We start from the raw sequence: 11,135 nt of genomic DNA, 5'->3' as shown, positions 1-11,135 counted from the left end.
ATTTGATAAACTGAATCATGGCAGTAATAAACAACTGTGGGATTACAATAAACACCTTTTCAACGAAAAGTAAACGAAGCGGCAAAAATAAACCGCAATATGCTACATGTCTGCACTACTGTGAACGTTCTGGGCATATAAAATAGGTTTTCAATCGGCTCTTCGAAATGAATCATTCAAAAGAACCGACTCGTGGACAAGAGCCGGCTTCTACCATCACTTAGACGCAATACTATTCGATGTGTTTGCGCATGTGCAAACTATTTACATACGACAAGCAATCACACCGTGCGTGAGTAAATAAAAGGCAGTAAAACGCTCAGTAGTTTTGTTTAGGTTGTTTATTTAGTGGAAAATACACTTTAACATTGAGAAAATAATTTTTAAACAATTACTGCACATTTTTCAAAAGGATACTTGCTATGACACTACTGCAACCTTGAGACCACCTATGAAATCCAGCAGTTATGTGGAGAATAACAGAACAAGTGCAAGACCTACACATGTAGGCTGGGAATCCCAGTATTTGTTAAATACATCAGACTTTTGAAGCAAAGAAATTTCAGAAGTTTCATTGTATTGCAGAGAAAAGAATTGCATCTTTTCTAAAAACCTGATAAACACAAAAGAATCACTTTGGCTTGTGGTAATTTGGGAACTTAGAACTTATTGTAATTAAACAGATTTAAGACAAATCAATAAAATTACTTTATACTATCAAATAATAAAACAAAATTGCTGGTGCATGATAGACAAGTTTTCTGATTTCAACTTGTAACGGTTATAAAGAAGTGAATTAAATAAATTCAGCATCAGCTTATCAAAACATTTGTCATTTCCAGATAAACAAATGAACTTCACTCCAGGTGAAAATGCAAAAGTAAAAATTTGAAGTTTTAAAGAGTTTTGCGAGGGCGTTTCATGAAGGACAAGGTGTAATCTCCAGAAGGTGTGGGTTTCTGTCTCTTCATCTGCACTTGAGACTGAGCCGTGAGCTGCAGTTTAATGGCACTAGAGTTGATCTTTGCCGCAGAAAGCAGCTCCTTCATACCCTTCATCTTCTCACTGTGGAAAACCACCACCGGCCCTCCCTGCACTATGGGAGGCTGGGAAGGTGAAGGTGTGGGACTTGGGGATGACGGCTCATTTTTGCCATCGGACTCTTTACCTCGAGTGCCAGCAGAGGAACGACGGCGTCCTCCTTCTCCGCCCACCTTTTTGGGCACAGGATTTTGCGCAGGCAATGCTGCACTTGGAGACGACGGTCCTGCTTGTTCATCTAACTTTGATTCTCGTCTCGGACCCCGTCTACGCCCCTCACGCGGGTCCTCACTGGATTGGTCATCGTCGTCCACTGGTTCTGCATCTTTGGTGATGATTGACACTTTTTGCCTAATCTGAGAGAGTGAATACAGAGTCCGATTATAAATGCCATTTTAATTTAACTTGAAATGGACCCTTTTCACATTTTGTGGTTCTCAGAAGGGGAAGCTGTCATAGTTGAGTAAACTTCTTTAGTGGTGAATGGGAGATGACAGCAAATATAATTTTTGTATTCCCATCAGCTCCAACGGCTAAGGAAAAAAAAAAAAAAATCCACGATAGCATTTCCGGAACTTTGCAAAAGAGAAAAAATATGAAGAGATTGATTACAGCAGTCAGAAGAGAAAATGTTAAATTTGCCATCACTCCATTAACTGTTGTATTAAATACATCTTCGCAGCAGTGTTAATTTTTTTTTTTTTTTTGTAATTTACTGGCAAGGTAATATAACACATAGCATTATAAATGTATATTAAATTTTTAAAAAATAAAAATATCGAATACTTCACTAGATTTGCTATGTTGATAACTGTTGAAATGTGTCGTCACAACCTGTGAAAAGGGTCTATTGAGAAAATTGAGGAATTTTACCTGTGCGTCAAAGCGACTAAGGGACTGAACCAGATAGGTGGCCCAGCCAACATGAAGCACTGGCGTGGGACTCCCTTCTTCCCATTTACAAATCCCATCATAGAACCGGAGTAAGTGAGCAAAGCACTCTGGGTCCTGAAGGGCAGACAAAGCAGCGACCTGTCTGGGCTGGTCCTTTGAGGTAAAAGCATGAACAGAGGACAAGAGAAAGACTTGTTCACAACCTTGTTTTAATTAAAAAAAATAAAAAAAATAATATATTATATTATATTATATTATATATATATATATATATATATATATATATATATATATATATATATATATATATATATATATATATATATATATATGTGTGTATGTGTGTGTGTGTGTGTGTGTGTGTGTGTTTAATTAAACAAGACCTCTTTTTCCATTTCATCAGCCCCTTCACTGCCACTTTCTGCAGCAGCTGTTGTCTCTTTAAGAAGGGTGGGAATGACATCATTAGCAATGTCAAAAAACTCCTTATAGATCTCCTCATCCTCTCTGCAGTAGTTGTAACTGTAGACAAAGAAAAAAAGTTTATGGGATTATATATTATATTTTGTTCTTGACAATATATACACATGCACTAATATATATATATATCATTTGTTTGTCGCTTTGAACTGTCATAGTTCAAAGCAACAAACAAAATGAAGATACGTCAGAGGGACATTAGAACATTAGGAGATAGCTAATGTTGTCATGAAGGAAGAGGAAACAGGAAGAGCAGGAAAAGGAAGTGGATGGGAGTGAGCAGTAGTTATAGGCGTGCTTTGTGCAGACATCCTTCAGGACTTTAGAATCAAGTATTTTTAGCACCCGTTCGTCCACTGCACTGTGTTTAGAGGGAGGAAAGTACAGATTGTCTCTGTCGACAGGGACCGATGCCAAGGCTAATACAGGAATGAGCTTTCTAAAGTCTAAGGACAAACAGCATGAGGCAACAAAGACAATGCTGGCAAACATCACATTTTCCATTAGGCATTAACATTTAAGAGGCTTGAGAAGTTATCTTGTCATCTAATCATGACTAACAGACACATTTCAGTTTGGAGATTGATTCAGCCTTTTTACATAAATCATTTTATTGATTTAGGAAAGCATTACAAGCATTAATGTGTTTCAAACAGATTAATTTAGCAAAATTAGCAATAAAATGAATATGGCTGTTATAAATGAACACTGCCCCCTGCTGTTAAAGTTTAAAAGTGAATTACTTTAACAGACACAATAATTCAATATCATTCCATGTTCAGATTTCTATGGTTCTTGACTTACTCTTGCATTACTGATGCAGCTTCTGCCCAGGAACGCAAAGCCTCCTGGACATTTCTGTGCCTGTAATAGTACCCTGCTAGATACATGAAAGGGTAGATGTGCTCGTTGTTGTAATATTTTTTAGCAGAGTCAACAGCCTAGGGAAAACAAAACAGATTAATGCAATTTAATAGATGACAACCTTGTAAATATCAGGGATATAGCTGTATTAATATACCTTAATGTGAATAGAGAGAGGGCTTTCCTTGCCAGTCATGGGTTCCTGATCTTCGAGGTCAGCCAAAGTGCCCATTGCCATGGGATACCTTCAAGAAACATTCAGAAAGAGTTATATACAAAAATCAGATCAAATTAGTTACATCCCTGCTCTGATTTATAAGAAACGTGCCACACCTTTCCAAATCACCTCGATCATACAGCAGCCACAACAGCCTCTGAAGAGAGAAAGAAAATGTGTTGAGAAACTGATCTGGATGACAATAGATACATAAATATGCATGTGTACACACATATGCAAACATAGTTACATTTAGAGATAGAGCAGCCAATAGAATGCAGGACACAGAATGATGTAATAAAAGTTTAAAACAAATAATAATAATAATAATAATAAATCGGTTTAAAGACATACTTGCTGAAGCTGTAGTAACTCTGTACTGTCTGTGTGCAGATCTAGAGAAGGATTGATGGCGCAAACCATGAATGCTACCTCCATATTCCTGTTGCACTTCATGTAGGAGCCTTTAAGATATAACCAGCTCTAAAGGAGAAAGAGAATAACATAAAAAAAAAAGTATTTTATGTTCACCAAGGCTGCATTTATTTGTACAGTAAACACATTAATACTGTGAAACAATTTAAATAAATGAATACATTTTAAAATGTAATTCATTCCTGTGATGGCAAATCTGAATTTTCAGCATCATAACCCAAGTCTTTAGTGTCACATGATCCTTTAGAAATCATTCTAATATGCTGATTTGGTGCTCAAATAACATTATCTTTTGTAATATAAATGTCTTTACTTTCACTTTTAAACTATTTAATGCATCCTTGCTGAATGAACATTCATTTCTTTTTTTAAAAAAAAAAAAATTGTGCTGAAATCAAACATTTGAACAGCATGGTGTTTATGAATGATTGTTTATCATATCATGAATAAAAAAACATTACGTACCCTTTCATTGACTCCAGCACTGACAGTCTGACCTCTTCTGTCTTCGTTGCCCTTCCCATGCCATGTGACCTCTGCAGTCTCTTCCCCACCTTTGCCAAAGATGACCCAGGCGTGATCTTCAGAGAGAGCGAGATGAACATCCTTCAGGCCCAACACCTGACATGCAGCTACCACTGCAAAAGCTACTCCTGAGCTGTCCAGCTTTGTGCCTTACAGAAAGAGAGAAAAACAAATGCAATATTAATCTACACTACATGGGCAGATTTGTCATTGAATATTCTTACAGAGACTTTTGTGAAGGTCTACCTGTGATAAGACTGAAGAGGGACTGAATGTGTGCCCTGTCCTTGAAATACGACCGACTAAGACTGTTCCAGATCACATCTGAGACCTTTTTCACAAGCTCACGGCTGGAGACGCCAGACGGTTTGCGGTACTGTGACATGTCCACGGCACCACGAATCTGGGCCAAGAAGCGTTCATATAGGGCAGATATGAGATTCAGCTCGACTGTGGGGAAGCAAGAGTTGGGACAGTCCGGTTTAAGAGGTTCAAAGCGAACGCCCGGGACATTGACGGGAACAACTCTGTTGACAGCCAGGAAGTGCTCTACAAAACCCAGCACAAGGGACAGCAGGGCCAGGTCTGGTTCTGGGTTGTTAAGTTCAGACTCGAAAAGCTGCACCACTCCATCGATGCCCCGAAGAGGGAAATGCTTCTTCTGAGCCGACCGAATCCCCATGGTTAGTGGTTGATTTCAATCCCAGTCTGATGCAATCTTAAAAATAAATAAATAATATAACACGCATACATATATATACACATACACACTATACGACAGTTTTTAACTGAAGTAACGCCCAAGTAACAGCTTTAATCAACATATTTCAGCCCAGCGTACTCCCTCCTTGTGTTCTGTAGATACAAAGAATGTGTCTTATCTAGTTAGTAAGTGTCTGATAGTGTGGCCAGGGGTTTAGGCTATTCTTTGCTTACTAGGAAATAATTATTTGGTATTGCCATAATACAGTTACAGTTCTATTATACTACATTACAATAAAATATACCAATGTACTGCATAATTACCATTTATTTTTTGTTGACATGGTACTCCAAGGTACTTCAAAGTATATTTTAGTAAATTTCCAAACCTTTTCGTTTAAAAGACACCAAGAAGTCAATATAATCTAAGGCTAGGGGAATTCCCAGAGACACGTGTAAGACCACAGGCAATGTCCTACATGTGAAATTTAATTAAATGTGACAAGTAAACGTTTAAATTCAAAATAAAGCTTATGAACTGGCTGAAAATTACGTTCATCTGGTTGAATATGTTAACTTAAACCTGTTAAATGATGCGTAGAGTGTACTATGTTGATACCGAAGGGAGAAATTTAACCCAACTGTCTCACTGTATAATACTATAACAATAACCCAGATATTTTCAAAAAAGGAGCCAGTGCTTGGAATTTGAGCAAAGAAAACAACGCAACTGCAACCCATGTGAGTCTGTGCAGATATCTGCGTCATGATGCTGCAGCTAGCTAGCTTATACAATACTATCCGTTTCTGGTGTTTTTCCTGCTTAAATAGCGTTTTACAGTGAACACGTTCGTCTCTCCTTACTTTCTAAACAATAAAGCGTTGTTTGGGTTAATTCATACAACATACCTTTGTTGAAATTACATCCACATGCTTTTGTTTTGCCCCGTGCTTTTGCCGCGCAGTCGAGAGACAGACACTCCCACAAAACACCGGAGACGCACACAATCTGTTCGCACATCAAAACGGTAAATCGGCTGAATTATGCTTATTCCTATTGTGAACATATCAGCGACATAAAAGTACTTCCTGTTATCTAAAAGCATTTTGGGAAATGTAGTCTTCTAATTCATCTTCGCGCTTTAATGACGGTTGGTGAACCCGCTTTTGGTGCATTATCGCCACCAATTGGACTGGAGTGTGAAACGTCGACGGGATCTATATAACCTAATCGTGTGTGTTACTTTCTGCTATCTAATAATAATAATATAATATTCACCTTATTCCAACGCCCCATGACGCTTTGCCTAAATTATAGGTGTAACTTCCCTTAAGCTGTTAGCAGTCAGCGAAAGACTCGCTCTATGAACGCAATTATACGTTTTGGGGTTGTGTTTTGTTTTTTAAACCGGGTACAATGAGATGACATTATTCTACTCACCCTTCAACCAACGAACATTAAAAGGACATTTAAAAGTGTAAAAGCATTAACAAGGTACTTTCTACAGGCCATGAAAAAGCTAGATTCTTTCCACAGCAATAACGGACGGGTTACATATAACTATAGTGATATATATCTGCACTGGCGTAGGAACCGGGGGGGACGGGGGGACGTGTCCCCCTCAATATTGGAAAATGCTGCATGTGTCCCACCCAAAAATTAGCCTATACACCGCAGGAACAAAAACTGTACATTTTGAACTTTTATTTTGAATACGCGACGAAGAAGATATTCGGTTTTGTCAGTCAAACCCAGAGTGATTTCATTCATGTTTGAATAATCACCATTCGCCAATCACCAGCTTCATATTCTTCACTTTTCACCTATAGTCGGACTCGGAGCATCTGATTGGTAGAGAGAAGTCAACATTACACTACGAACATTCAAATACGTTATTGGTGCGCACCAGCTTTGAACGACTCGACTTTGTATGAGGTAAATTAGTCTCAGTCAAGCGGTTTAAATTAACAAGCTTTTTAAAACTGAATTATGGATACGAGGCATGACATTAAATCAACAGTGGAATTTTGTATGGCACGTATGTTATGCTTTGCGAGAGGAGGTTAACGTTACGTTAGGTAGATAGCCATATAGCGGGCAATCGATTTCTCTGTGTTAACCTTAGCAAAAGTAAAACGTTCTGTCATCTCTTTTCAGCATAATGCCACCACAGAAAAAAATAAAACCAAAGGAAATAACGTTGCTGAAGTTTTTTACAAAGAGTAAGGTTAGTGTAAATAGTTATAATACAACACATTTTACACAAGGACAGGGCGACATCATAACCTTCATTTCATCAAATATTTGCCTTGTAAAGTGCCCCTTTCCTTTCTGCCCGCAATTGCAGGGGGGCTTGTACACTTTTATGTTTCCCAACTTCAATATTTGTGTAATAATAAATAGATAAATTAAACAGATGAACAGATGATAAACAGATGATTTTGTTTATTTATTTTGCTGTTATTTCATATATGTCGTACCACGTGACGTCACCATACTGTATGTTACTATTATGGTGGCGAGATGGACGTTGATTCATAATGGCCAAAATGTCCCCCCCAATGTCAAAGTGGTTCCTACGCCCCTGTATATCTGTATTATGTAATGTTCCTTAATAAAAAATGTTCATGAACTTCAGCATTGCGTGATACTATTTCAAAGTGATTTCCATCATTTTTACAGATAATAAATTGTATTTACCTGTGAAAACAAACCTGGAAAGAGACATGAGGCTTTGACGAGAAAAACAAGAGATTCTTTGTGAATTCCAGTGAATTATTAATGGGATATATTGTAAATTATATCGGGAGAACAGACCACAAATGTTGGGACATTCTAAAACGCTTAACGTGAAAAACGTAATGTACTAGTGATTTTAATGGACCAAACTCACTACCCAGACAGGGGTGCGTTTCCCGAAAGCATCGTTGGTGAACCATGGTCGTAAGTCCCATTGAACTCTATTGGTAACGACCAAACTTGCGACCATAGTTCGCTTCGGGAAACGCGCCCCAGAATGGTAACATTGATACAATGTTGAGTTTTGATCCAAACCATCATTTTGGTTGAGATTGACATTTCAATGTTTAAAGTGTGTAGGATCAGCATTGAAATTGTGATGAAAGTCCACAGCACACATGGGTGGAGAGACAGTGACATTGAGCTAACAGTGATTTGTAGTTGATGATCAGAAGATCATGCAGGTGTGTATCTGTGCAGAACACTGGGTGTTTCCCCATCAGTGGGGTGTGTCAGTTCATAATGGGCATTTTAAACCACTTGACCCGATTTGCTCTAATCCACTGGGGGCTTGGTTTAAGGGTGGGCCTTCATGGTTTTAGTAAGTCTGTTGAAAAATGGTTGAAAAACATCTATTGTAGTTTGAAATTGGCTAAACACCCATTTTGATTTTGCATGTGCACTTCTCAGTTGTTTAATTGATGCTTCTTCATTAGAGAGAAAATACAGGTGCATCCTATACAGAAGTCTCGTGTGTTTGACATGCATGACCTTTCAAACAATGCTGCATATATCTTATTTCTGTTTTTTTGCATGCTTGTTATTTGCATTTGGTTTATTGTTACTGAATCTAATAAGATATATCAATTAAAGTTATTAAAGTGTTGAAATAAACTGCTCAGGTAGCAAGGTGACATTGATACAATGTGGCGTTTTCATCCAAACCATCATTTATGTTGGATCAACATTGAAATTTTCATGAAAGCTGACAGCACAAATGCTTTGAGACATACACTAAACTAACCGTGATTTGTAGTTGATGACCACAAGATCATGCAGGTATGTTTTTCTGAAATTGGCCAGTGATTGGTAAATGCCCATTCAAGTTTTACTCAATGCTTGCAGAGTACATTGACTTGAATTTCCTTTAATAGGAATAAAGGCAGATGAGAATGGACAATAAAAAAAAAGCAGCATCCTCATTGATAATACATTGAATTGTAGTCGATAGGATCATCACCTGACCTGGGACTTGATGCTGTTCTGTACCTTATCTCCTGCTCCCTGATTACTGCTTAATCAGGTAATCATTTATATTCCCAAATGCAACTAATCTCCTTTCTGTTTAGCATGTTTCCACTGAAACACAATAATATGTTGGGTTTTTTTTTTTAAAGAAATAAAACAAAAACAACATCTTGTGTTTGAGAAAGTGTGTTTGAGAAAGAGAAGCTATTTTTGGATATTTAAATTTTAAGATCTACATAAGGTGAATCTGCAGCTTTAAAGAAATTTTCGTTAAAAAAAAAAAAAAAACGAGCTCTTTCATTATAGAAGATAAACTTGTTATTTGAATACTATGTAGATTCACAGAAAATGAATCAAACAGCCCAACTCAGTTAAAACAGCCCAAACAAAAACTATTATTAAGAAGTTAAGGGTCAAGAGCCCAACTAAAGCAAACACTCATCTCCACGATGGTGGCTTAAAAATTGTGATTTTTGTCCTTTGGCGATTCTGCTTGTTTGTCTATATCTGATGTCCAGAAGACGTCAAAAAAAGACGTCATAAAAACTTTCATTCTGGCCCCTCAGTGGACGTCTTTTCAAACCTGAGACAAGACCTCAAAAAGACGTCTTCTGGACGTAATTTGCTCAGTGGGTGCTGGAAAGGTGTCATTTATGTTTTAAAAGGTTTTCCCAAAATTGATTCAACAACATTGATTATTTTTGTAAATTTCAATGTTGCCTCAACATCAGTGATGTAGAATCAATCATAGTGTAATGTTGATTCAATAGCGTTACTGTTGATTTTTTTTTTTCTCTTCCAACCATTGTTTCAACATTAAATGCGGGTGCAAACGTCAAATTGAACCAACATCACCTCATAATGTGTGTTCAATGATGTTATCATTGATTTAATGTTGAAATCTCAACATTTTTTCAGCATTAACTGAGGGTGCAAAAGTGATGTTGAAAGAATATCACTTTATAATGTTGAATCAATATTACCATAGATTTGTGGTTGAAATCTCAACATTGCTTCAACATTAACTAGGGTGCAAGAGTGATGTAGAAAAAATATCACTTTATAATGTTGAATCAATGCTATTACCGTTGATTTGTGGTTGAAATCTCAACATTATTTCAACAGTGCCAAAGACGTGTTTAAAAAAAATATCACTTTGTAATGTTTAATCAATATTATTACCATTGATTTGTGGTTAAAATATCAGTATTGCTTCAACATTAACTGGGTGCAAGAGTGATGCTAAAGCAACATCACTGTAACATTAATTCAATGTAACTGGTGTTGATGCATCAACATTGACTCAACATTGTTTCAATGTGACCATGCTATCTGGGTAAATATCATGCTAATAAAGTATACTATGTGCAAAAAATCAGATGAGCCCAGAATATGATCTTAACGCGTTTAATAACACGTTAACCCCTTTTCCTCCCATAGAAAACCATTATAAGAAAAGGCTTAACGTGTTATTAAACGCATTAAGATCATATTCTGGGCCCATCTGATTTTTTGCATATAGTATACTTTATTAGCATGATATTTAGTGAGTTTGGTCCATTAAAATCACTGTGTAGTACATTAAGCCACGTTAAGCATTTTAGAATGTCCCCAAATGTTTAGTATGTTGTCCTTTTTCATACTATTACAGCGGTATGCAGAGGGACAAAAGAAAATCACGAGGATAGAAAGCAGCGACTGAAAACAGCTTTTGCCATAGATATTCTTGTTATAACATACATTAAAATACCAAGCATTACGTTATTCTCAAGTTGTCTGAAAATAAAACATGAAAGAAAAATTGACAACTCATTCAGTCAAACTGACAGGCTTTATTTGTAGGGCAACCTTATTTAAAACGATTCATTTCGGTCTTTTTTAAATGGAAGTGCCCTAAACCGGAAGTGCAACTCATAACTCAAAACGCAGTAGACTAGTCAGCAATAAGGTGGATAGTAAAACATGGTTTTCGCTAACTAAACTTGTGTG

General features: G+C 37.0%; 1 protein-coding gene across 1 annotated transcript; it reads right to left on the bottom strand.

Moving 5' to 3' along the window:
• Window positions 1-332: 332 nt before the first annotated feature.
• men1 (multiple endocrine neoplasia I) lies at window positions 333-6,214 on the bottom strand. The gene is made up of 10 exons (XM_067400951.1): window positions 6,068-6,214; window positions 4,703-5,174; window positions 4,397-4,605; window positions 3,851-3,979; window positions 3,613-3,653; window positions 3,437-3,524; window positions 3,220-3,356; window positions 2,319-2,457; window positions 1,915-2,088; window positions 333-1,397 (listed from the first exon to the last, which is right to left on the bottom strand). Exons 2-10 carry the CDS (start codon window positions 5,136-5,138, stop codon window positions 897-899), a joined length of 1,854 nt encoding a protein of 617 aa, XP_067257052.1. The 5' UTR covers window positions 5,139-5,174; window positions 6,068-6,214; the 3' UTR covers window positions 333-896.
• Between the last annotated feature and the right edge of the window lie 4,921 nt (window positions 6,215-11,135).

This window comes from Chanodichthys erythropterus, chromosome 11, assembly GCF_024489055.1.
Source record: "Chanodichthys erythropterus isolate Z2021 chromosome 11, ASM2448905v1, whole genome shotgun sequence".
NCBI lineage: Eukaryota > Metazoa > Chordata > Actinopteri > Cypriniformes > Xenocyprididae > Chanodichthys > Chanodichthys erythropterus.
This window is presented reverse-complemented; position numbering and strand designations above follow the sequence as displayed.